General features: G+C 48.3%; 1 protein-coding gene across 6 annotated transcripts in view; it reads right to left on the reverse strand.

Moving 5' to 3' along the window:
* Nucleotides 1-990: 990 nt before the first annotated feature.
* Nucleotides 991-27,739, reverse strand: part of SYNDIG1 (synapse differentiation inducing 1) — a 197,373-nt gene continuing 170,624 nt past the window's right edge. For 4 of the 6 annotated variants that reach the window (XM_055265254.2, XM_055265256.2, XM_055265257.2 and 1 more), the window contains exon 4: nucleotides 991-2,238. In XM_055265254.2, the coding sequence (XP_055121229.1) occupies nucleotides 2,080-2,238 (159 nt within the window). In that variant the 3' untranslated portion in view covers nucleotides 991-2,079. Of the gene's footprint in view, nucleotides 2,239-17,426; nucleotides 17,549-20,733; nucleotides 22,639-27,739 lie in introns of those variants that run through there. The other 2 variants (XM_063633879.1, XM_063633880.1) reach the window with 2 other exon arrangements.

Below are 27,739 nucleotides of genomic sequence, written 5' to 3' on the forward strand. Positions count from 1 at the left end.
ATCCTCTCCTAGAGACGAAGCTTAGAGAGGTGTAGACTTTTTTTTTTTTTTTTTTTTGATGGAGTCTTGCTCTGTCTGACCCAGGCTGGAGTGCAGTGCCACAATCTCGGCTCACTATAACCTCCACCTCCTGGGTTCAAGTGATTCTCCTGCCTCAGCCTCCCGAGCAGCTGGGATTACAGGCATGCACCACCAGGCCCGGCTAATTTTTTGTATATTTAGTAGAGACAGGGGTTTCACCATGCTGGTCAGGCTGGTTTCAAACTCCTGACCTCGTGATCTACCCTCCTCGGCCTCCCAAAGTGCTGGGATGACAGGCGTGAGCCACTGTGCCTGACCGAGGTGTAAACCTTTACCCAAGATCACACAGCTAGAAGGTAGCACGGCTGGATTCAAATCCAGGTTGGTTTGAACCTAAACCTATGCCCTCCATGGCCGGTGACTCTAACTCCTACAGGGGTATTGGCTGGCTTCCCTATCTACTTCTTAGGGTTAACATCCTACAGTGCTTGTGAACCACCCAGTAGAGACAAATGCTAGATGGATCTCAAATTTGACCCGAGAAGACAGTGCTAATAATTTTCAGAATATTAAATGTTCAAGGTCAAAGAGGAGAGTGTCAGGCAGAAGGATCAAACCCAGAGTCCTTAGTCCAGGGCAGTGGTTCTCAACCTTGGCTTCACGTTGCAGTTACCAGGCCACATCCTGACCCATCAAGTCAGCCTGGGGCTGACCCAGGCCTCAGGAATTTGCTTAGTGCTGCCGGTGGAGCCACTGTCCTGGAGAGGGGGGTCTCTGTGTCCACTGAGGGGATTAGGATGATCATATTTACTGGTGGAAATTGAAGCCGCAGGGACTTCGGTTCTCCTTGAGACCCCCCCTACCATTTCAGTGGTGGAGGCCTGGGTGGCTCTGCAGTTCCTTAAACCACAAGGGGAAGGTATAAATGAAACCCAGCAACAGCTATTCATCAGAAAGAAAAGTCTTAAGTGAAAAAGCTAAAAGATAATTTTTTGTTAAGTAATGAACACTCATAAAACAGCAACGAAATGGTATTAAAATGTCTGTGATTACTTATTTCTCAGCATTCATCTGGTAACTTAAGCAGCATGAAGCAAGAGTTGCACTTTAAAAAATGACAAGAAAATAGCTATTCATTTAGTCGACAGAGTAAGGCCCATCTCGTTTCCAGGATCACTAGTTTCTGCTTATGACGGGGTGAGCATCCGCCAGCGCGGTGATTGGGAGGCGCCCCTGTGTCTTTAGGCTGAGGCAGTGCCCATAGCTGCAGTGCCTCGAGTTTCTGGAGCAACTGCGGGGCTCTTTCTTGAGGAGTCTTGGGAGGGGCCGTGGCCTGCCTCCCCATCCTAGATCAGCGAGGTCCCAAGAGTGCGTATTGCTGCGGGGTAGCTGTGGAGAGTAGACATGTTCCGGAGGTGCCTCGACATCCTGAGGCTGGGGTGGTGTGAAGGGAAAGGAAGAGGGGCAGGTCCCGGGCTCTGCTGGCTCTGCTTTTCAGGGTCAGGCCAGTGGGTCTGCAGAGCAGTGCAGCAGGGCTCCTGCCAGCCGTGGTGTTGCCTCTTTCTTCCCAGCCCCATTCTCGTCTTGCAGGGAAGGCATGTGGACTTGGGGGGGCACAAAGGACTCCAGCAGGGTCACAGACAGAAGAGTGACCTTTCCCTTGTCCTCTGCCTATTGCACTGTATTCCATAAAAAATAAACACTTTTTTTGGACTGTTTGTATATTGCTAATGCGGTGGCAATCTGGGCACTGGCAGGCTGCAGAGAGCCGCGTTGCCATTCATCCACCAGAATCCATCCAGAGACAGCCTTGCGGGCTGGGATCTTTGGAGCTTTCCTTTGGAAGGATTAGCAGTGCCCGTCTGTCTGGTGCTCTACACAGTGCTGTGAACTTGAAATTAAAGGATAAAAACAAAAGAAATCCATGGGTAGGAAATCCCAGGGCTTCATGGCATCATTTGGCTATCATTTGTACTGTACAGCATCATGCGATATGTCTGCTTTCTCCACGTCCACACAGACCTGGCCCCGGGCGCTCCCCCTTCGTTCGCAGGAAGCTCACAGGTGGTTGTTCTTGGAGAGGTAGGCGATGAGGGCCACGGCCACGCCCACATAGACGCCAGTCCCAATGGTGATGGACAGCACTGCCAGGAACAGGGCCCGCCGGGAGCTAGTGCTGGCCTGGTGCAAGTCCCCCTTGGCCACGGCTTTGTTGGTCTGCAGAGTTGGAGAAGAAAAAGGAAGTCATTGTAAGCAAGTTGGAACAAGCAGTGAGTGGAGGGCTCATCTACGGCTCCTGATTCAGAAAAAGGCATTGTTGATGCAGAGAAGGCTGAGGGGGAAACTGTGCTCACTCCTGCTATGACCATGGCAGTTCTTTAACTGCAAGAAATGAATATTGGGCTGGGGCCTGCTACTGCTCCCCCACACCGCGGGGAAGACAGACTTCTTTTCTACTTGGCCCCAAGGGAATACGAGAAGGCTGGGAGTAGCCCAGCTGAGTTCCACCAGTGTGGGGTCTGGGATCTCCAGCACCAGTATTGAGGGATGGGCTAGATACTACTCCTCCAGTGCTGCTCTTTCTACCCAAGAACGGTGTCTTGTTTATTTGAATAACTCGTAATTTTCTAAAGCATATTTCTACCTATCTTATTTAATCTCTGCTACCCACTGGAGGTATGCGGAAGGCAATAACAATTCTCATTTCCCCGAGAGAAACTCCGGCATAAGATCATGAAAACCACCGGAGGACGCCTGAAACCTTCCTCCTCAGCTGCCTCACCTGCTGTGGCCATGAGTCATTCACTTCCTGACTGTCCCCACCCTGGACATGGTTGGCGTTAGTAAAATTTATCCATCAATAAAATCATTTGATATAAAACTAACACCTATATTCCTGAGTGCTCATTGACATAACCAGGTGTTGGTGTAATCAAATCATGATTCTTGGGGTCACGAGGAGATGGAAACATGGAGGTTTTGGAGGCCACCATGGAGGGACCCCCAGAGTAAAATGGCTCATTTGGCAGATGGGGTGGGATGCTACCAAAGCACTGAGCCATGGGAGCCCACGTGATGCTGAGGAGGGTTGACCCCCAAGCCACCCACGGGCCCCCTGTGGTCAGGACGACCCTGGCAGAATGTCCTAGCTCATTCTCTTTCTGGCCATCTCCAGAAAGTCAGATTTCTAACAGGTCCACCTGAGGTCAGTGACATTACTAGGTTTTATAGGTGAGTATGGAAGTCAGCATGTCGTTCACTCAAACACACCAGCTAAAACACACCAAAGCCTCTGCAGTGGACCAGAAAGGCTCACACTCAGAGATGACTCATGACGTGAACCTGCATCTTCCACGGCCTCTGAGTTCTGGAAGTCTGTGTCGTGTGGGGAAGGGATGCCTGCCGCTGCTTGGCTTCCTTCTCGCTCCCCTAACTTTCGGATCTTAAAAGCTAGTTTTTATTTTTTTCCTCCCCAACTTTTTGTCTTGGAACTGAGCTTGAGAGCTCACTGTGGACAATTCTGGAGGGAGCAGAGATAAAGGGATGCAAAATGGGAAGCCTCCTGGGACAATGAATGAATAAATGAATGAATGAATGAATGATCTGTTTCATGCAGCAGCGCTCACACACACGCCCACATCTTAGAACACAATTTCCTGTAATTGCCTTTCCTTAGCGCTAACTGAAAGAGCCATCGCTCATTAGGGTCATGGCTTTGTGTCCCCGCCATGATCACCAGCCTTAGTGCCATCCCCATGGCTACGCAAAGGGGTGCGGAGAGGAAGGTGGAGCCGCTACAGCTGCCTGGGCACCTGCCAGCAGCATTCCCTGACCCCGGCGGGAACACCCATGCTAGGCCTCCCAAGCTCATGAGGGCTCACACATCTGAGTACCCACTTGTGGAATAGCTGCCTTCCTGCTCACTGGTAAGCTCCCCAAGGCAGAGCCCATATCTCTCTTGTGTGTTGTGGTCTCCCTGGGGCCTGGGCTGGGCTCTGGCGGGACAGGAGGACTGTGATGCTTCTCTAACTGGGGCACGGTTCCAGTCTCTCTGGTGGTGTTGAGGGGGAAGGCAGTGGCACGGGGCTGCCTCTTGACCTCAGTTCTGGCCCAACTCTGCAGGTTCTGCACATACACGCACCAGAGCTCTCATGCTCAAGCTGGTGTGTCTGCTTGAGAACCACATTTGCTCTTTATTCTCATTCTCCATGCTGGGGGAACTCTATCTGCCAGTTTATATGTTTGGCTCTAACATAAAACCTAGAGAATGTGGTGTGTTAGGGGCCTGATCGTGGGAGATATGTCAGAAACAGCAAACAGATGCAGCCTTAGCAAGCACGCTGCCTTCAGCAATGTCACTCGGCATCTGCGTGTCATAGAAGCCAGAGTTTCTGGGGTGCCCACTCCCACAAGGCAGAGACGTCATTTACATACACAAAACACACAACGTGGTCTAATGAAGGTGATTTACCTGACGTGAACCTTTTGTTTCAGAAAATGGATAACTGTGGCTGTGAATGAGCTTGCTCATTCCTTTGACAGGGTGCAAATGGGAAGACATGTTTCCATCCTGACAGCTGCTGGACGAAAGCTCCCAGCTCTTTGACAAGCTTTCTTGCTGTGCATGAGGGCAGGGCAACTTGACCTGAGTCCAAGAGCCTCTGAGCTGAAGGCAAGGCTTTGTGTGTAGGTGCAAAAAAGTTTCTCAAGATTGTTATTTCTTGTTGCTGGGCTTTTCCTTCCCTGCCCTTTTGCCAACAGGTTGCAAGTGAAGTTTGTGACTTTCTTTATTGGCCTTTCGTTGGAAAATAAGTGCAGGTGGTTAGAAAGTGCAGGTGGTTGGGGAAGCCCCAAGCAGCGCCCAGTGCCTGCACCTTGTGCTAGCGGTGGGCTGGGGGTAGGGGCTCAGCAGGACCCAAAGACACTATTTCTGCACTGTGAGGGCTCTTCAGAGAAAGCGTTTCAGCTCACAGCAGAGGCTGAGCCTTAACAGCCCAGGGCACAAGGACTCATCATTGAGAACACAGGACGCAGCTGGGCTCCATCGGCAGGGCTGGCTGCAGGGCATTAGACATAGCCCCCAAGGGCGATGTCCTGCAATCTGAAACCCACCAGGCACTGAGCGCCTGCACAGCCCACATTGGAGCATGATGTGTGCACTGTGGTTCTGGAATTAAAAGACCTGCTTTCTCTTCCCTAGTTGCAAAGATACATAGAAGACCCGGTTTTTAAATTGAAGAGCAAAAGTAAACATGCGCCATGGCAATGACAGTTATGAAAGCACCCCTTTCCCGCCCCTCAAGTGCAGCGCTGTTCACACTGAGGAAATAAAAGTTACACAAGCAGAGGACGGTCAGCCAGAACAAACGTGCTTTGGCTGAAGTTGTCACCATTAGAACTGAGGTCCAGCCACCTCGTACCACTGCTGGGTCACACTTCTTTAGGTTGAATGGTCACTACCAAGTGGCCAAGTCAAAGGAACTGGCTGTCAAAGGACCGAGAGCTGTTGATCCACATGTAAAGGTCATGTCGCTCATGGCTTCGTGATGAGAAATGACCAGTTTGTGGAGGGACAAAGTCAATTTGCATTCCACGGGTGGTAGTGTTTAACGCTGAAACCCACCAGCAATTCTCTCTGGTGGAACCCCCGTCCTGCCCATTGGTCACATTTTGGGGAATTGTTCTATCTGAAGGGAGTGGCTTCTTGTGAAGGTGGCAGAAAGGTCTGGGAGTGGGGTCTAAGCCCTGCTTCCTTCTGATGCTCCTGGTGGATCCAGGTCTTGCTCTAGTTGGGGGAGTGGCCAGGCTGCCCTTGCCCAGTCCCCTCGTGTCACTCCTTCTCATGCTCACCTGAGGTCCCTGGCTTATCCAAGAATGTATCTTGGCATATGCTGGCATGCTGAAGGCCTGTCCCTCCCTCCCACCTCCCTCCCTCCTCCCTTCCTTTCTTTTTCCTCCCTTCTCCCTCCTCCCTCCTTCATCTCTCCCTCCTTCCTCCCTTTTTTCCTCCCTCCCTCCTTCCTTTTTTTCTCCCTCCATCCTTCCTCCCTCTTCCCTCCCTCCTCCCTCTTCCTTCCCTCCTTTCTACCTCCTCCCCCTTTCCTCCCTCCTTCCTCCCTCTTCCCTCCCTCTTTCCTAACTCCTCCTTCTTTCTTCCCTCTCCCTCCCTCCTCCATCCCTCTTCTCTCCCTCTTACCTCCCTCCTTCCTACCTCCTCCATCCCTCCTTCCTCCCTATTCCCTCTGTCCTTCCCCCCTCTTCCCTCTCTCCTTCCTACCTCCTCCTTCTTTCCTCCCTTCTTCCTCCCTCTTCCCTCCCTCGTTCCTACTTCCTCTTTCCTCTTTCCTTCTTCCCTGTTCCCTCCCTCCTTCCTAACTCCTCCTTCTTTCCTCCCTCCTCCCTCCCTCCTTCCTATCTCTTCCTTCCCTCCTTCCTACCTTCTCCCTCTTCCCTCCCTCCTCCCTCCTCCCTCCCTCTTTCCTCCATCTTCCCTCCCTCCTTCCTCCCTCCTCCCTCTTTCCTCCCTCCCTCCTCCATCGCTTTTCCCTCCTTCCTCTCTCCCTCCTTCCTCCCCCTTTCTTCCCTCCCTCCCTCCCCCTTCCTCCCTCCCTCCTTCTTTCTTCTGCTCACTTGCTCTGTAACAGAAGGTCCAGCTGGAAGCTCCATCCCAGGCTCCACATCACAAGAGACACACCCTAGGATGGTGACAGGGACCTCCTCGCCCCCACCCCCAGCAGCCTTTGCCTATTTTCTAAACAAGAGAGCAGAATCAATTTAGATGCCTCAAGTCCTGTGCCTCCACAAAGGGTTTGGAGGCTGAGAAGCATTTTGAAGGACTGACAGTGTGCTGAGCCTGGGTCCTGTCCACAGAAGGCAGGCATTTGCTTTTCACTCAGGCTGCGGGGGTGCAGCTGCCATGGGACACTGTGGGCTCCATGCATGTCCGGCACTGTGGGCGGGTGGCCAGCCGATTCCTGCCTGGAGACTCTGCAAGGTGAGCGGCTGACCGGCAGCCTCAGGGGAGGGGCCAGGAGGGTGCTGCTCTGTGGAGACGACCAGCCCCTGGCTGGGCAGGGAACAAAGGACTAGATGGTCCCCAGGGACCAGACAGGGTCTTGGGTCCTATCCAGTAGAGCCCAGCTGAGGGGCAAGTGGATGGACACACAGGGCCTGTGCCTACAGGCTGAAGCTGGGTGAGCTGCGAAGGTGAGTGTGGGCCTGAGAAGAACCTGCCAAGTGCCCAGATGAGAAAGCAAGCCGTGTATGAGAGCACGAGCATCCTGTGACAATTCGAGTTGGGGGCAGCTGTGACATCTCTGTCCCCTATCTGTTCCTGCCAACCACACCTTGTCCACATGGGAAGACACTGTGGCTGACGAATGGGGAGGAGGAGGGGAAGAGAGGACGCCTTTACTCCTGAGGCCAGGACTGCTGTGTGTGCAGCCGTGCCCAATCCAGAATGCTTAGAACATGCTGTACATGGACCCTCCAGCAAGGCCAAGAGGCAACAGGAAGTGTCACAGACAATGTGGAAAAATCAAAATTCCCCTGCACTCCTGGTGGGATATAAATTCGTACAATCACTTGAGAAAATGGTCAGCATTTCTTACAGCTGAACATACAGATACATCACACAACAACAATTCCACTCTCGTAAATGAGTGGACATTTATTTGTGTAAATATCCAATAAGAATTATTCATGTGTTCACAAAACACATCTGTAGGAATGTTCAAAGGCATCTGACTCATGGTTGCCCTGCCCTGGAAGCCTGCTGAGTGCCAGCAATAGAAGGGCAAGCCGTCATGGCACCCAGATGGTCATGGAATAAATCTCAGAGACACAGTGATGAACAAAAGAAGCCGGACTTGGCATCCTATTATCTACAGCACGAAACAGGCCCAAGTTGCCTCTGCTGTTGGCGTGGAAACAGGTTCATGGATACTTCTGGGAAGGAACGGTAACGGAAGAAAGCATAGTTGAAAAAAAACTACCTTACTTTAGAAATGAATTCTATCAATAATTAAATGAACAGATAAGACCCATCTACAGAGACTAGAGAAATTCATTTTATAAAACTTGTAAAATCTTGATGCCAAAACCAGAGAGGAAAAGTCAGAGAAAGGGAACTGAGAGGCTGACTTCATCTCTGAACACACATGCAAACGTAATTGTCAAGGGCAGGTGTTGCCCAGCTCCTTCTCCAGGCCTGTCTGCACCTCTACCTGAATTTGCCTTCGCTCTGGTTGTATTTGCAGTGGCCGTTTCATCACCCGTCGCTGTTTTAACACTATTCATCTTCCGGGCCACAGCTTCTCCATGTTACCTTCCCAGCGGCCTTGCCAGACAGCTGCTGAGGGAAAGGCTCCTGTCTGGGCCCTCGTGTCTCCACCCAGCACTCAGGACACTGCAGCATTGATGCTAGCCTCTTTGCCGAATGCAGGACACATCACCCACACCTGGCAGTGCCCAGACAGGGCCCAGGGAGTGTCATTCATGACCACACAATGATGAGGATGGCAGACTTTCCCCTACCGTGTTCCCAAGGGTAACTCATGCTCTCCAGAAACATTTCCATGATGGGCAGAACCCCACGCAGGCAGTCCCCAAATCATGGCTGGTAGTCACTGGCATTATGCAATCCACAAGCTACTAAGGAAGATAGAAATCAGGCGAATCCAGAAAGGAATGAGTTACGTCCAATGCTTCTTTCTGTGGCCGGTGACACCTATTAAAGGGAAACCCTGTGGGCTCAACAGGGCAAGGGGAGGACTTGGCTCCAGTTCGGGCAGTGTGCCATGCTCAGCAGGACAGAGCAGGAGGGATTGGCAGCTCCTTGGGTAACCCAGGAAAGGAGGGGGTGAGAGGAGCTGGAGACCGGGCAGCAGCTGGGGAGGGAAGGTCCACATCAGAGCCGTGCAGAGGCTCCTGGGGGAGGAAGATGCTGTTCCACTGTGCCACCTGCAGTGTCTACGGGGCACTTGGGGCGTGGCTCATGTGACTGCAGAACTGAATTTTAATATTATTTAATTTTAACTAATTTAAAAGTAAAGAGCTGCCTGTGGCTGGGGGTCCCACACTGGACAGCATGGATCTGGGAGAAAACAAGGCAGACGACCCTGCTGGGAGAAGAGCCTGTGGTGGATGCCTGAAATGAAGCTCTGGGAGTTGCCAGGATGTGTGCTTTGAGGGCTGTCCCAGGCCCCTGGGAAACAGGCTCTACACCCACATGCCTTGTGGGAATCTATTTCACATTCAGTGAATCGCCCGGGGGATGGGGGGTGGGAGGTCGTACTCCACACAGTTCAATGTCAGGGTGGAGATAATGAAACAGCTGCAAGATAAAGGACACAGGGGTGACCGTGGGAGGGAAAAGCCCCTTGAAACCTGCAGGTCACCGGGGGAGGGCTTTCGCCCCCCAGGGCACGGCCGGAGCACCTGCCTGTCCACTTCAGGGGTCCACGGCCTGCAGCTCCTGTGTGGAATCTGTCACGGGGAGGGGCACTGGCCATCAGGAACCCAGTTCTCAGTGACCCCGTGGCAGAGTGCACTCCACTGAGTGCCAGTCCCCTACTGCGTCACTACCTGTCTCTCCCCGAGACAGCCTGGAGATGTCTGAAGTGCTGGACTCTGGGCTCTCTCGGACAGGCCAGAACCCAGAGGCTGCCATTTTTCTTTGCTCTTCATGGAGCTTCCGATGAGCTTTTGTTTGTCCTTTGGCTGGAAAATACCCACTGTTGTTTGAGGTTTTGGAAAAATCATGATGTTTTCTGAGGTCTACCCTGGCTGCGTTGTTTCTCCTGCAGTCAGTTTTTAGGGGCAAGGTCGATGTTTCCACAGTCCCCGTCATCCATGGACGGGGGCCAGCACAGCTAGGGGTCCTCAGCAGTTATGCCCTCACCAGACACCTGCCTCCCGAGATCTGGGACAGGCTTCTGCAAGACACTGGCTGCCTCCCGAACTGTTTCTCTGGAAATGTATAGCACTACGGGTGTTTTATGGTTCATTTTCTTTCCAGTACCGATACCTGTCTGGCTGGATTACATTTCTTTTCATTATTGTAAAGGTTATTTCCATTATTTATCATCATCTAATGTTCGCCGTGCACTGATAAGGTACTGAGAGCTGTACTCGACAAAAAGGCACGCTCAATATTCTTAATGATAGTAAGAGAAGCTGAACAGCAACTATATAGGAACGGGAGGCTTCTCACGCAAAGGGGCTCACACACAGACCCCCCAACACACGTTTGTTTCCTGGATGTATTTAGGCCAGGTCTATTTTTATGACCTCTCACCCCTGCCTTTTTAACAACCCATATATTTTAAGCCATAAAAAAAAAAATAAGTCTTCTGATATTAGTTATGTCTAAATGGCAGGGAGGAGATGGACTGTGAAACCAAATGTACAGACCGTGTTGGTTACAACCCAACTCAAACACCAGAGGACGGCTGGGTCACCGCCTGGGTGCTGGCGCCGATCCCCTCCGCCTCCTGCTGGTCTGAATCACTACATCCAAGGGAGGGGACTTCCTCCCAGGGAGGCGTCTTGAGTGTCCTTGTCCTCAAGGCCAGCCCCTTCTGTGGATCTCAATTTACAGACATCACCGTATAACAACATCATAAACATACACAGGAACTGCGGCCGCTGCGCCAGGCTGCTGCTGGGCGGGGGAACTGCTATCATTTACCCCATTTGCTGGCTGTGTTCCGCCCGCCTTGCAGTGCTATAAAGGAATACCTGAGGCTGAGTAACTTACAAAGAAAAGAGGTTTAAGTAGCTCATCCTTCTGGAGGCTGTACAGGAAGCATGGTGCCAGCATCTACTCAGCTTCCGGGGAGGCCTCAGGGACTTTTCACTCATGCAGGAAGGAAAAACAGGAGCAAGCCTGTGACAGGGCCAGGGCAGGGGCGTGAGAGCAAGGGATAGGAGGCGCCACACACTTACTCAACCAGATCTCAGAGCACTCAGTCTCTCGAGGACAGCATCAAGCCATGAGGGATCCGTCCCCAGGACCCAAACACCACCGACTGGGCCCCACCTCCAACACTGGGGGTTACATCGCAATATGAGATTCAGAGGGGATAAACATCCAACCTGTGTCACTGGCCTCTGGCCCTGGCCAGGGAAAAGCTGGCCTTGGTTTCTCAGATTCAGGCTTAGCCTGAGAGGGAGGCGCTGCGGGGCTGGCACTGCTCAAGTGGGAGCACGCAGAGCTCAGAAGGAAGCGAAGCAGAGACGGGAGTCCCTGAGGAGGGCGAAGGGCACTTGTGATCTGGTCCAAGAAGTGGATTTCCGTGTCTGTGTGGCTTCAGCTCGGTCCTGCATCCTGGTGCCCTCTGAATGCTAAGGGGGCTGCCCACGGTGCTCTACCTTCCTCCAGGTGAGTAGCTGGGTCCACCCCAGCAGCCCACCCTCTGCAGACGCCTCCCAGCCCTCCTCACCAGTGCCCCTCAGCACGCCTGCTTTCCTCAGGGCGTCAAGGGGTCCAGCATGCAGGCCGTTTAGGAACAGGAAGGATCCTAAAATCACGAGATATTCTATTATTAAATCGGAATTACGGCTAGAATTGGTGGGACTGACAACTGTCATTCTCCTTGTTCGTCAGATCCAAATAGCAGTAAATGGTCACACACTTCATATTGGCTTTTCCTATGCCCTTCATTCTTCTTTAAAATGTGATATATATCTCCCATATGACTGTATACCAAGTGGAACACTCATAGAGAAGTGCTCTGTGCATCAGTCATAGCACATATGTGGTGGTGAAGCCCCACCACATATGTAACCAGCATTGGCACTAAGAATAGCACCGTATAACCCCCAAGGCCTTCCTGTGCCCCCTCACTGTCCCTCATCCTCAGCAGTGATCACTCTGCTGAATTACAACAGCCCAGATTCTGTTTGCCTGCTTTGGAACGCCCTATAGGTCCCATAGTACACGCACGATGGTGTCTGACTCCTCTGCTCTGGGTGTGAGACTCACCCCTGTGTGTGCAGTGATGGACCATCCGTTCACTAGGCTCTTGTTGCAAGAATGCACTGCAGTCTATTAGTCCATTCCCCTGTGGAAAAGCATCTGAATAGTTTCTAGTTTTGGGCTATTATGGATAGCTCTGCTATGAACATTCTGGTCTTTTTTTTTTTTTTTTGATGAGTATATAGATATATTTCGGCTGGCCATATAGCTAAGAGTAGAATTGCTGATAAGTGTATGTATATATTTAGTTTCTAAAATAGTTTTTATCATCAAAGGAATATGTTCACAGTGTTTGGTAAAATACATGACACCCAAAGGTGTATAAAATAAAACACCAGCAGCAAAGTCTTTGGATACTTCTCTACCTCTGAGGCTCTTTCTCAAAGACACATTTTGAACTTTGTTAGTGGATCCATCTGGTATTTACTTCTTTCTTAAGGAGTTAAACATATTGAATTTCTTGATTTATCAATTTGTCAGCTACCTATCACTGACCGACTATTGTGGTGGATGAAGAGTTCGCTTTCTTGGAAATCTCTGTCCCCATCCCCTTTGTCACCTCTCCCTTCCTTCATCCCCTAATATGGTCATTATTTTGACTACATACATTGTGTTCACTGCTAAGCCAAGTGCACTGGTTTATGCCTCTTTTCTTCTGGCTTCAGTTGCTATAGTTTTTAACACATCCATTAATACCCTCTCGATACATTTTTTCAGGCTATAATCAAACATATCAGATAATCTATTAATTCCTTCTTATTTCCTCCTGGCATTCACATTCCTGGTGTTCTGCTCCAATTGAAGCTGATTGCTCTTTGATGCCTCACCTTGGAAATTTGTTTTGCTTCTCTTCGACGTTACAGATTTTGTTTCCTAGACCCCAGGGCTTGTCTCAGGAAAACTTGTCCCTGCAACACACACTGTGGAAGGCTTGGGAACATCATGCATGTGTGGCAGACTCTGCGTGCCTGCGAATGGCCATATTCTACTGCCACGTTTAACTGACGGTTTGGAAAAAGTATAGAATTCTACTTTGGAAATGATTTTTCCTTGGACTTCTAAAAGCCCTGCCCCATACTTTTCTCACTTCCAATTCTGTCAACAGGTCTAACATCATCTTTATATCCCTTCACTTCAACAGATCTAGCATCATCTTTATATCCTTTCACTTCAACAGATCTAGCATCATCTTTATACCCCATTCACTTCAACAGATCTAGCATCATCTTTATACCCCTTCACTTCAACAGATCTAGCATCATCTTTACACTCCTTCACTTCAACAGATTTAGCATCATCTTTATACTCCTTCACTTCAACAGATCTAGCATCATCTTTAGATCCCTTCACTTCAACAGATTTAGCATCATCTTTATACTCCTTCACTTCAACAGATCTAGCATCATCTTTATACCCCATTCACTTCAACAGGTCTAGCATCATCTTTAGATCCCTTCACTGCTGCAGCTGCTCCTTCTCTCTAGAAGCTCTGATGGAGTCCCCTGCCACCTAGGTGTTCTAAAATGTTGATTTGAAGGGCTTTGATGTTAAATGAATTCTCTAACCCTTCCTTCCTTCCTTCCTTGCTTCCTTCCTTCCTTCCTTCCTTCCTTCCTTCCTTCCTTCCTTTCTTCCTTCCTCCCTCCCTCCCTCCCTCTCTTCCCTCCCTCCTTTCTTTCTCTCTGTCTTCCTTTCTCTTGCTTGCTTTTGTCATTGTCCACCTCTCTCCTTTTGTTGTACTTTATGGGACATTTCCTCAATTGTTCTCCAAGCCTTCTATGGGATAGTATTTGGGTATCATATTCCTTAATTTCCTTTTGTTTACTCTTTTTGTTCTCTCACTTTCGCTTTTACACAACTTTCCTTTTTGGTTTCAGGAAGTTGATTTCATTCCTTATCTCTCTGAAAATATTAACTTTATAGATTTTTTGAAAGACACTTTCTACTTCCTGCATTGTCTATCAGTCAGAATCCTTCCCCTGACCCTCGCCCATTTGTTCAGGTCTCATTTTTTTTTCGTGGTAGAGGTGTTCTCAAGTGTCAGGAAATCACTGGCTGTTATTTAACATTAAAGATCACAAACAGGCCAATCAGACGCTCTGCATACGCGGCGCTGATTAACTGGTGAGATTTTCCATAGTATTGATTAGGCTGCAAGCTGTCTTTTAGATTTCTTTAGCTTCTGTACAACAGCATACATTGTACATTGGTCTTTCCTCTGGGGACTATTATAGGCTGAATTTTGTTCCCCCAACATTATATGGTGAAATCCTGGCCCCCAGTACCTCAGAATGTGACTGTATTTGGAGACAGGGCCTTTAAAGGGGTGATTAAGTTTAAACGGCATTGTTAGCATGGGCCCTAATCTGACATGAGTGGTGTCCTTACAGGAAGAGATGACAGGGACACAGACCACACCAAGGGATGATCCTGTGAAGTCACAGCAAGAAGGCGGCCACGTGAAGGAGAGTGGCTTCAGGAGAATCCAGCCCTGCCAACCTCAGGCTTCCAGCCTCCAGAGCTGACAGGTTAAATTTCCATTGTTTAGTCACTCAGCCTGGCATTTTGTTACGGCAGCCCTAGAAGACTAACATAGAGACATTCAGTTTCTCCAGGGACAAATCCCCCAACCTCCTGCCTTGGGGTAAGAGCCAGGGGGGCTAAGGAGCACTGGGGCCTGGGCATTGGAGGGGCCGGGCCCTGCTACTCACTATGCTGTGGACTTTGGTCTGCCCTCACCCCCTGCTGTGCCCTGAGTCACCAAGGCTGGAGGAATTCTGACTGAACTTCTTTGGAGCACACACCTGGTCTCCTGCTGGGATGAAGAAACGTCTGCCACTAAGCCCTGAAGGTGGGAGACAGGTCTGGGTGCTTTACCGATTACAACTTAGAAACGCACTGCTTTCAGGTGGGTGTCTTCGCCATGTCTTGCCTCACACCTGGAGCTCCCAGCCCTGCCTCCTCACGGTGGTGGTGGAGTGGACTGGCTGATTCCTGCGGCCATTGTCACGGGAGCTTGCAGACTCAGCCACACTGCACGATCACCACTCTCCGTGTGCTTTCGTCTTCCAAAACGTGCTGACATCTTTGTTTCCTGTTGCTCCACGTCTATTCTCTTTTCCTTCACGGTTTCACACCTTATTCTTTTACCATATCTTAAATAAAGATTTTATGAAGGAGCTGACATAACACACATGTTCAAGTGCCACTAGAAACTGATCCCTTTGTTCTTAATGTCCTTCCAGCTTAGGCGGGGTCCAGAGGTGACTCTGAGACAAGGGTAGGGGGGCAAGCAGCTTCCTTGGAGGTGATTCCAGGAAGTGCCATTAAGAAGGTAGAGAGGTGAGATAGGGAGGCAGAGGAGCCAGTGCAGGGTGGGTTAATGAGCAGGGGGTGGCTGTGTCAGCCCCACTGCAGACATCTGGAAGAGTATTCCCAGGGGCTCCCCTCCAGGAGCAAGGAGTCTGGAGTATGTGGCCTCAGTCTCCTCCACCGATGCTTGAAGGCTGCTCCCGTGTGTTCACCTCCCCACATTTCTGGCCCTTCCCTGCACATGGCCGGGCACCCTGCTGTGAGTGGAGAAAGACTCCAACAGAGTCACGGCGGGTATTTGCAGTTAGAGCCGTGAGTGCCAAGGGAATACGGGTGCATCGCTGGCATCATCTGCTGTGTCTCAACCAATTGCTTTGTCCTGTTTCCATTTTACTCATATCACAATTGGCTGAATGAAGAATCACATTTGGTCACTTGGAAACTGCTAAACTTACTGGAGTCACAGCCAACCATGAGCAGGCCGAGGGCTGGACCAGAGCCCAGCGTAGGACAGGCAGAAGCCTCTTCTGATGGCCCTTCTGACTTGTAGGTTATGGTGGAGGAGCTCATATAAGTTTTGTGAACGTTCCTCAGTAAGGCAGCCTGGGATAAGGGGTGAATCCTGGTAGCTGAAAACAAAATTAGGAGGTTCCAGGAGGAAGAGAATTATGAGCAGAGACTAGGGACAGGTGTGTCTTTGGCCTCACCTCCCATCTCACTTGCGGGGAGGAGCCTCAGCTTGTTAATGCTTCCCTTTCAACACCTCTGCCTGGCTTTCCCGTCCATCCCATTTCCTGGATGCAACCTGAGGGCTCATGCATCATTCTGCAAAGATGACCCCTCTCTGGGAAGCAGTGACTCTTCTAATTATCTACTGCTGGTAACAAATGGTTCCAAAGCCTGGTGGCTTGAACAACAACCATTTTATTCTGTCTCATAATTTGTGGTTCAGGAATTCGGATCAAACCAGCTGGGTGACAAATGGTTCCAAACCCTGGTGGCTTGAACAACAACCATTTTATTCTGTGTCATAATTTGTGGGTCAGGAATTCGGATCAGACCAGCTGGGTGACTCTTCTAGTCCATATGGCATTAACTGGGTCACCTCATGTGGGGTCACTGGTGTCTGGACTGCCCTGGGGTGCCTGAGATGGCTCCACTCACACCTGGTGCCTTGGCCTCTCCAGCACGGTGGTCACCGCTAGCTGAACTTCTTGTGTGGCAGCTCAGGGCTCTGGGTGAGTGTTGCAGGGGGAAGCTGCAAGTTTCTCCTGGTTATCAGCCACAGGAGACTCAGAACATCACTTCTGTTGTGTCCTACTGGTTACAAGTGACTCAGTGGGGCCAGCCCAGATTCAAGGGGAAAGGATTCAGGAAGCAGGTCAAGAAACGCATGGTCACCTTTAGTGTACTGCAGTGACAGCCACTCTCCTCCAGGGACTCCCCTTTCACCTGGTGGCCCAGGAGGGGAGGCTTTGCCTATGAAGAAGCGTCCTTAGCTCATTATGTATTAGACTTCTAATCTGCAGAGCTGAGTAAATTTCCTTTGTTTTAAATATACGTCAAAACAACTCCAATGTGTGCTTTCCTGATTCAATCACAAAGTTGGCTCATGTGTGGTCATTTCTCTGCTTTTGCCACCCCTTCTGTAGCAGGACTGACGGCAACTTTAGGAAATTTGGATAGGCTCTTGGTGGGGAAGTTTATAGTGATTAACCCACAATCTCTTGCCTCATCCCCTTTATGACCAAGAGATATATTTGTGACATTCTTGTGGCCTTTATCGGCACTGAATGCAGTCTGTGGCTATGGTTCTAAGATGATATTTGGGGAATGGCCCTGGTAAGGATCTATGCTTACAGTCAGCCTCTTTGCAGGGAAGCAAAACAGATAAATTCAAGGGTTTTGGCCTTAAGAGTAAACACATGTGAGCAAACACGAACAAGCTGAAGTGATAAGGAAACATGATAAAAACAAATACACATATGAATATAAGGAGGCCAAGGCAGATGGATTGCCTGAGCTCAGGAGTTTGAGACTACCCAGGGCAACATGGTGAAACCCCATGTCTACTGAAAATACAAAAAAACTAGCCAGACATGGTGGCACGCACCTGTAATCCCAGATACTTGGGAAGCTGACTCAGGAGAATTGCTTGAGCTCTGGAGGCGGGGGTTGCAGTGAGCCGAGATCGCACCACTGCACTCCAGCCTGGGCTACAGAGTGAGGCTCCATCTCAAAAAAAAGAAAAAGAAAAGAAAAGAAAAGAAAGAAACAAGAAATAGGAGTCATTGTGTGGTCCTTGGGAGCCCTTGGGAGCCAGAAGTGAGCTGTAAGAAGTATAAGACACATTGCATTTTCAAGAAACACACATTTGTTTTCACACAATGAAACAGTCCATTTCTACGCATACTGCAGAACCGTTACAGCTGGCAAGAGCACACTGGAAATGCTATCCCAGCTGGGAGGCTGGGCTGGTGCTCTGAATTCTGAGACCCAGTGCTTACGGTAAAGAGAGGGACGTTTTTCTCCCATGGAGAATTTATACAACATACAAGGTCGAATCTTCTTTAATTCAAGTGACAAAAAAAAAGAATGGAAATGTTTCTGCAAACCATTTGTCTCATTTGGCTCCATGGTGCTCACTACCTATGTGATGACCGCGTGGGAGCACACAGGCAGATACACGCCATGTGGACTGAGGATGGACAGCTCACTATGGTTGGAGGGCTCAGCACAAACGGGATGGGCCATTTATTTCTAGCGCAGCTGGCAAACTTGCAGATTTGTGTTTATAAACGTGGTGCCTCCTGGAAGGCAGACACAGCATTCTACAAACGCTGCTTTCTAGCTGATTCACTCTTTATGAGTTTGCTTTCACAACAGCCTTGGGGACTGGTCAGGATGACAGGTCATAGATGAGACAATGAAGACTGAGAAAGTGTAAGCAACAGACGCACGCTCACAGAGTGGAACTTGCTTTCTGAACCACATCCAGTGCCCTGCTGCCTGCATGCTACCCCTATTTTGGGTTAGTGGGTAACTGTGACCCAGGGCCTGGCTGACACAGGGGAGCTGTGTTTGCTGGCCCTCCCATGCCCATGCAATCCATCTGTTTGTTGCACAAAATGTATTTGTGTTGCACAAAATGTATGCCACAGGGAGCAATGGCTTCCTGCATTTGAATTCGTTTTATTTGCATTTTCTATTTTAATATTTTCCTGTTTTAAATAAAGTCTTTTACATTTGGTACTGTCACTGGTGTTTATCTGTGAAGTGTAATAGGTCTTGTGTTCCAGCAAGATGGCCAACTGGGATGACATGGGTGACCCCTTTCACTGAGAAGGCACAGAGACCATGTAGCCCATGGGTAATTCACTTTCAGGAAACAGGACTGGGGGTGTGTGGCTGAGTTTCTAATGCTTTGAGGGGAGACAGGACGTGGTGTTTGGTCAGGGGAGAACTCATGCATAAATCCCATGGCCTCAAAGAGTTCTTTCCACAAGAGAGGACTCGAAATTCCCCAGTCTCCACCCCATGTTAATAAACCAGCGAGTAAGCTTTGTGTCTGTCCTGGACCGTAAGTGAGCAATCCAGACCTCAAGTCAGGCTAACTACAGGCGTGGGCCCTGAGTTTATAGATACACTTGTGCAAGAGCCCCGCTGAGAAGTTAAACTATAAATGGATCCAGCACTCAAGCCCAATAAAACACAAAGATGGTCACTAAGGACGATGACAGTTTCATAAACTAGAGCTCATAGATTTCCAGGGGAAAAAAATCCTAGATCTCAATGGAACCACCAAAGAAAATTATAAACTGAATGACGGGGGTAAACATAAAAACGATGGTCAGCTGAGCGTCCACCCAAAGCAGAACTATTACTTCCAGGTGGCTCACCTTCAGCTGTAGGGCCCCCTGCCCACTTCCTCAACAGGATGTCTCCTGATCTCACACAAGCATCCAGTCCCTGGGGGGATTCCTTGGCCCCTGGTTCAGGTCATGCTTCCCTGCACCATGCTTTCACACAACTTTGCATTCATGACACTTACTAAGTGAATGTTCATTTCCCCACTGGACCATAAGCCCCAATGGAGCATAGGTCACCTTTTTGCTCACCGTTTTTCAACATTTAACATAGCACCTTGCACCCGGATGACATGAGTGAAGGATATATCCAAGATATAACTGAATAGTAATTATCAGTACCTTTTCCAACAGAAATTCAAGCAGCATGCTGGTAACATGAATATAGCACTAGTGTCCTCTGCAGACGCCGGCCTCCACCAGCTGTTAGCATCCCAACGCTGACTGCTGAGATGGAATCTGGCTGCTGTGGCTTGGCCTCTGTGTTGCTGCACTTGGCTTGGGCACTTGTTTCTAACACTCAGCTCTTTCTAAGAAGATGGGTTGCTTAGCAGCTTCCAAAAACTGCCTCTGCAGTAGGGAGGCAGCCCTTGTCAGGCTGGTGCTGGGTTCCCTGCTGGCCCTTCTGGCCTCTCCCTGGGGAGCCTCCCTGCTTTCAGACCAGGGGTGTGCACCTCCTAGTTCCAGTCCTTCAGGTTTTTATTTGCCTGCTGCAAGAATTCCTGACCTGAACTAACCTGAAATGTGTGATGATATAGTGAGACAAAGGAAGTCAGGCCTCAGAATTTATTCTATAGTCAAGTGAAATGAAGATTCAGTAGTTAGAGTGGACACACTGGGAAGGTGCCACATGCTCTGTGTGTCCTCAGATCCTTGGTGACACCAGGACACACCCTGCGGGGCAATGGCAGCAGATCATAAACCTCCACAAACCTCCTGTCTTAAAAGGAAAAGTGCCCACTTCAAGACATGGGCTTCAGTGAAGCTGAGATTGCTTCTTCATTGCCTAGAGGCATGTCTGGGAGCCAAACTGCTATGGACGGCATGTATGTGTACCACCCCACCCCCCAACTTCATATATTGAAGCCCTACTTCCAATGATATGGTATTAGAAGGTGGAGCCATCGGGAGGTGACTGGGTTTGGATGAGGTCATGAGGCTGAAACCCTCAGGATGGGATGGGTACCCTTCTAAGAACAGAAGACACAAGAGTTCTCTCTCTGCAAACTAGTGAGGACACAGGGAGAAGGTGGCCATCTACAGCCTGGAAGAGAGCCCTCCCCAGAACCTGAGCATGCTAGTACCCTGATCTCAGATGTCCAGCCTCTAGAATTGTGAGAAACAGATGGCCGCGGTTTAAACCACCTAGTCCACAGTAACTTGTGACAGCAGCCCAGTCTGACTGATGTGCTGCTCAGTCTGTCCCCAACTTTTCACAATACTCCCTTGCATGTATCTAATTGCTAGAAAAAAAATCCACCCATTTCCTGAGCTTTTTATCTCAAATTAAAAAGGGCACTTTCTTTTGGAAAACAGGTTCTAGCTTGCTGGGCCTTCTTAACTGGGATTATTCTCTGAAATGTGTCATGGTGTCACCTGCTCCATCTGGCTTCTTGAAAGCTGCCGTTTCAGGGCTATCCTGATATTTCCATACGAAATTGACAAGTGCCTCTCCTTTTCCACGGATGCCTGTGAGCCCACATCCCCTGTGCTGCACTTTGGGATATCCATCATTCCCCTTCCGAAAGAAAGTATTTGGCTCAAAGAGGATGTTCATATAATACCGCGTTTCCTTTCCCTATTGAGAAGAAACTTGCCTCTGAAGCGTGACTTGATGGCATATGTACCCAAAACAGGTTCCCCAGATTCTGCCGCATGCACTGCCTTGTGTCAGCTCTAGGAAACAGGTTTCAAGCCACTGAGAAAGTGCTGCCGTGTACCCTGCCCTGCCTGTGTGTTCATATGGTTCTCCACTGTTTAGTTCCCTCGGTTCCCTGATTGGGAGCAAGATGCAAAATTAAAAGTATATCTACATCGACTTCTTTACTTAGACCTTCTAATGAAGTGCCGACTGTCAGGTGCAAGCTAATAAGAATCTGCTTGTTTGGAATGAATTTCAAAGGAAAGATAGGAAATTCTCTTGTATTGAACTCTAGAGAAAAAGATTCAAAAGACTACGTGAGGGTCTCTGTCTTAGCCCATTTTGTGTTGCTATCACAGAATACCTGAGGCTGAATAGTTTATCAAGAAAAAAGGTTTATTTGGCTCATAACTATGTAGGCTGGAAAATTCAAGACTGAGCATCAGCCAGGTATGGTGGCTCATGCCTGTAATCTTAGCACTCTGGGAGGCTGAGGTGGGTAGATCACCTGAGGTCAGAAGTTCGAGACCAGCCTGGCCAACATGGTGAAACTCCATCTCTACTAAAAATACAAAAATTAACCGGGAGTGTTGGTGCACATCTGTAGTTCCAGCTACTCAGGAGGCTGAGGCAGGAGAAGCACTTGAACTCAGGAGGTGGACATTGTAGAGAGCCGAGATCACGCCACTGTACTCCAGCCTCAGCGACAGAGTGAGACTGCATCTCAAAAAAAAAAAAAAAAAAAAAAAGACTGAGCATCTGCATATGGTGAGGAGCTCGGGCTTCTTCAACTCACTGCAAAAAGTGGAAGGAGTGCCTTGAAAGCGGTATGCATGCACAGAGATCATGTGGTGAGAGAGGAAGTGGGGTGTGCCAGGCTCTTTCTAACAGGCAGCTATCGAAGGAGCTAACAGAGACAGAGCTCCCTCACACCCAAGGGAGGGAATTCATCTACTCATGAGAGATCTGCCCCCTTGACCCAAACATTTTCCACCAGGCCCCATCTCCCAATATTGCCACACTGAAGATCAAATTTTAACATGAGGTTTGGAGGTGACAAACACCTAAGACATAGCAGTCTCCTAGCCCCCTGGAGCAGTCACTGGGGAATCACCGATGTGTATAGGCAGTGTTGCTTATTGTAATGTGTGCACATTCCCTGGTCTGTCCACAGTCCTCTAGGCATTGGAGGAACATGCATGGCTTCCTCAGAGCTGCATGTGGGGCTTCAAAATGAGATGCTGGACTTGAAAGGGCAGGTCTCCACCCTGACATCAAGTCTGACTGAAGAGGGGCTCAGATGTGAACCGAGGGCTTCCTGGGGAAGTGCATGCTCCAGCTCTCCTCTCTCCAGGTGGATGGAGGCCGCTCTGTCTGGGACAAGGTTACGTGATCACATTCCCATGGGAAGCACAAGCTTGGCTTCTATCCAGGTGAGGAGGGTGCCTTGACTCCTGCAAGCCATTGTTGTAGCTGGCCAGCACCAGGTGTTCTCTCTAGAGCCCACTGTGTTAGGGAGGAGAGAACCAAGATTTGAATATTTTGTTGCTAGGACTGTTGAGATGATATCAAATGAAGATTTGCTGAGCATTTTCACCCTGTGAATACAAGATTAATCAGACAGTAGTCACATATACTGGTGGTATGAGGCTCCCCCTAGCCCAGCCTCCGCCTCTCTCAGCCCAGGTGTAGCCTGGGTGCAGACCTGCAGCTGGTGAGGTGAGGGGACAGCAGGATCATCAGCTGGTCCGGACAGTGGATTCGCCCAGAGGGCTCATGGCTGAGAGCTCACTGCACACACTGAGGCAGGCTTCCCCCTCACTTTCCTCTTTCGCTCTCCATTGCCCTCTCTCCCTCTTTTCTCTGAAGCCCTGTGCCGGTTTCCCTTGCTGAGCTGTGGCACCAACGCAGCCATCAGCTTCCCATCCGGCAGCGTGGGCTCTCATCTAAAGGGTGGAAAACCAGCTATTTGGTCTGCTCATCTCGAGTTGTGGGTAAACGTGCTGTGTTCCTACTCAGATTATCTAGGTCCTACTGGGTGCAGATGCTTCCCACTGAAATAATTATGAAAAAAGTAATTAAGATGGGTGTTTTGCCTGGAATGTGGCAAGATCCTTAAAGACAGTTTGGCTTCCTCATTCTAACAGGAGGCTCACTTCACCACCAGGAGAGAGCAGCGCACCGCCACGTCATTCATCTGGCTGCAGATGGATCCCAGGAGGCACACTTGGTAACTTTAATTTTTCTAACAATTCCTTCCCAAACTGCCTCTCAAGCATTTTTGCTCACGTAAGAGCATTTTTTCTAGGGTCAGACTGACCAGTTTCAAACCCATTGCTTCACTGTAGTGTGACTTTCTACAAGTTTCTTTCCTTCTCTGTGCTTCAATTTCCTCATCTGTAAGCTGAAGATAATGAGTTACTGTGTCATGGGGTCTTTGAAAGTACTAGGGTGTTAATATACACCAGTCTTTAGAACAGCACCTAGGACACAGTAGTGAGTGTTCTGGTGATCTATTGCTCTGTGGCTAAGTACCCCAGTGGCTTAAGACAACCACCACTGGGTGCTTATGAATTCTGGGGTCAAGAATTCAGGCAGCACTCAGCTGGAGAATGGGCTGTTTGGAGGTCCAATGTAACTTCTCTCAGATATCTGGTTCCTGGGCTGAGATAACTCAGAGACTAAGCCTGTTGACCAGAACACCTACAAGTGGCCTTTCCATGTGACTTGGGCTTCCCCACAGCATGGAGGTCTCAGGGAGGAAGACTTCTTACACTGCAGCTCAGGACTCCAAGAGCAAGTGTCCCAGTGAGTGAGGCAGAAGCAGCAAGGCCTCGATGATTCCTGGCTTCTGAGGTCACACAGAGCCCTCTTCCTGCACTCCACTGAGACAAGGCACTAAGTGCATCCCAGTGCTATGCAAAGCAGTAAGTCAAGAGGTGAATGAAATTCTGTGCCTTAATGGAGCAGTGGCAAGGCCACATTGCAGAAGAGCATGTGTGCTAGGAAATTCTGTGGCCATCTTTGGGAGGTAAAATTTGCCACAGTGAACAAAATGTTTTAACTGTCATTTTAATTAACCTCTGCCTCATTATATATGTGAGCAATAGAGGGCTGAAGATTCACAATAGCCTTGCTTCATGGATGAGCACGTGGAGATTCAGTAGAGCAGACCAATTTGCTCATAATCATGCACCTAAATCAAAGTGTGTTTGGAAGCTGTCGTATCCTGGAATCCATTGATTTTTCTCCCAAGTTCCCTGGGAATAAAGTGTGGGTGTTTGCGTGTAGCTAGTCTAGATGATTCTCTTTTTCTTCTTTGGCATAGAAAGTCTACTTCTTGCATTTCAAAATACATGAAGCTGCAAGCTAATTATTGCTAAGGCTCAGTTTTCTCTTTTTGATGATGTGTCTGTTTTTCTATTGAGAAATCTGGGGCCGAGTCGTGGGGCAAGAGGGAGAAGTCAATATCACATAAGTGGTTGGAAATCACATATTTAAAGGCTCTTTCCACAAAGCTGTATTTTTTCTTAAAGCATCTCTGAAACTACTCTGTATGACACTGTCATGGTAAATACATGGCACTGCGCATTTGTCAAAACACACAGAACTTTACAACACAAAGACAAAACCTTATTGTATTCAAATTAAAAAAATTGATTAGGAAGTCAGGGGATGCCAGGAGGGAATGCAGATTATGATGGATTAATCTAACTGTATTACAAATTTATGAAACAACCTCACTGAAGGGGGTGAGGAGGGTGTTGACCAAAGTAACTCTGGAAACGAATGGAGACTGTAGGACTAAAGGCAGAAAGAACTGCACATAAGCACGGCACTCTAGCTGATAAAGTTACTTCTCATGAAGATACAGGCTGACAATTCTGACACTATACACTTATACTGGAAATGAACAATTAAGGAAGTGGATAGTGGATGGTTGGAGCCAGGTTTCTCATTGTTGGAGTAGGAGGGTACAGAGAAGTAAGGGAAGAAGCCTGCAGTGATGTGTGACAATGAGTTAGAGTTGGAGGCATCAGTATGAACTCACATTTAGCTTAATACAGATACAGATGGATATATATGTACATAAATAATTATACATATAGAAATATTTCTACATATTTAAACAAGTAGAAATACTCTATATATAGAACTAATTAGGTTGGTGCAAAAGTAATTGCAGTTTTTGCCATTAAAATGCAACTAACCTAACAGTAATGGCATGAGGATACACACATTTATTTCCTAGCTTTGTCACTGAGAGAGCCTAGAATCAATGACACCTCAGAAGCCACAAGCACACCCAGTGCCCAGATCTCGGTTTCGAACCTTATTCTCTAATGAAGGAACTAGGGCTCCGTAGGAAAATAGCTGATTCTAGGACGTGGACAGGAAACATACAAGATGAACCTGAAGCAGCATCTTGCAGTGCAAAAATGTAAGAAAGTGCTTCAAAAAACAAAAGGATGTCAAGTGGTCACAGAAACCAATCTGAAAGCGCTCCCAAGGGTCAAAGCAGCAAATAAATTATGTAGTTTTGGATTAGAAACCAAAGTATAACATAAATATCCAAGGGTCCATACTGACATAAATAAATGGATGAATCAATTAATGGAGGAGAATAGACAAATCTCTCACACAGACAAATTCCAAAACAGTTATCTAAGTGCTCTGCCCTTAAGGTGATAAAGTATTTTCCACCCTACCCTTCAAGTGTGGGCTGTGCAGTGACTTCCTATGACAGAGGACAGCATGGGAAGGGGGAAAGAGTGACTCTGCAGTGGAGGCCCTGGCAATCCCTCTCTCACAAGGTGTAAGCTTGACATCAACAGCAACAAGTCACACCGATAGCAGGTGCCCCGATGCGACCCCAAGTCTATAACCTCAGTCTAATCATGGTAAAGACATCAGACCAATCTCAACAGTGGGGCCTCCCACCATCTATCTGACCAGTGCTCTGCAAAATTGTCAAGGCCATCAAAAACAAGGAAACTTATTTAAGAAATTGTTACAGCCAAGAGGAACTTAAGGAGACACAACTACTAAATGCCATATGGTTTCTCAGATGGGACTGTGGAACAGAAAAAGGACATTGAAAGACTCTATTATGGACTATGGTTCTTTTTGTTTTTTGTTTAACCATAGAGCCTAGATAGTCCATGGAGTGTAGTTTTTGATAATATGTTAGTAGTGGCTCATTAATTGTGACAAATGTGTCACACTGTAAGATGTTAGGGAAAGGAGAAACCAGGTAAGGGATACATGGGAACTCTGTGTACTGTCTTAGTAAATTTTTTGTCAACCTAAAAGTATTCTAAAATAAAAAGTTGACTTTAAAAACGCCAGGGCGTGGCATGGGACAGGTGAGAGACCAGGAGCTGTGAGTCTGCAGACCCTGCTGCATACTCCATGCTCCATCCTTGGCTGCCTGGTGGCGAGGTGGGCAGGGCACAGCTTTGGGATAAGCCGGCCCGGCTCAAGTCTAGCACGTATGTTAACTAGTTTACGTCCTGTTACTATTTTATCTGGGTACCTGATTTTTCTCCCTAAAATAGAGTTATAATACCTATTTTGCTGGTTGTGACAAATATTAACAACAATAACACACTGACTTACAGCTTTATGTCAAACACCATACGGACAACACTATACTTGTCTCATCATCTCGTTTCTTCCATTGCACAATACCATGTAGTAGTTCATTATCAGTACCGTTTTCCTCAGCAGTGTTTTATGTTTACATACTGAAAAGTTAAAAGAAACTACAGTCAACACTCATATACTCACTACTTTGGTGTACCATTACTATTTGGCTATATTTATGTATCTACCCAACTCTCCATCCGTCCATCCATCCATCCATCCATCCATCATCATCTTTTTCAAAAATGTATTTCAATATAAGTTCTCTTAAACATGTCTGCACGTGAAACCATTAATGCTACTTTAAAAATGAGGAATTGAGGTTCAGGAAGGTGAACTTTATCCAAGATCACATAGCTAGTGAGTAACAGCTTCTAACTCTTGGATTGTAGTAAGTGCTCATGAATAGAAACTACTGTCGTCAATATTCTCTAAGCAACAGTTCCTGGGAACAAATGAGGAGGTTTAAGATTTTAAGAGCTAGGAGAGGAAGGGCAGGTCTTTCTTTTTAAACACCCATTGGGGATGAAGAGCAATTCTTAGCAACCGAAATGAATAGACATTGTGGAATGACCAGCTGTGTGCAATGCAGGCTGGCAGGCACCTGCCCATGCACCCTCCGTGTGTGCCCTCTCCCTGACATGTGGGTGGTGGCTGTTTTGTGCCTGTGAAATGCTATCGGGTTGCTAGTTTGGTGCCTCTGGAGGATGTGTGGATCCATCCCATGCTACCTGCAGAAGCACCCCTAGGACTCCTGTGTTTTTGTGTCCAGTGAGCTTCCACAAGTTTTGCTGTATTATGGGTGACATATTAGTCCTATTGTTCTCATATGAAATCTCCTCCTTCCAGTCAATTTCATAGAAAAGCAATTACATAGTAAAACAAAACACATTTGTTTACAAGGTCTTCCCACACTGGGGCCACTATATAACCATGAAATCTAACGCTTTAATTATTTGAAGAAAAGCTCCTTCCTTCCTTCCTTCCTTCCTTCTTTCCTTCCTTCCTTCCTTCCCTCCCTCCTTCCTTCTTTCATTCCTTCCTTCATTTCCT

This window comes from Symphalangus syndactylus, chromosome 24 (assembly GCF_028878055.3).
Source record: "Symphalangus syndactylus isolate Jambi chromosome 24, NHGRI_mSymSyn1-v2.1_pri, whole genome shotgun sequence".
Classification (NCBI taxonomy): domain Eukaryota; kingdom Metazoa; phylum Chordata; class Mammalia; order Primates; family Hylobatidae; genus Symphalangus; species Symphalangus syndactylus.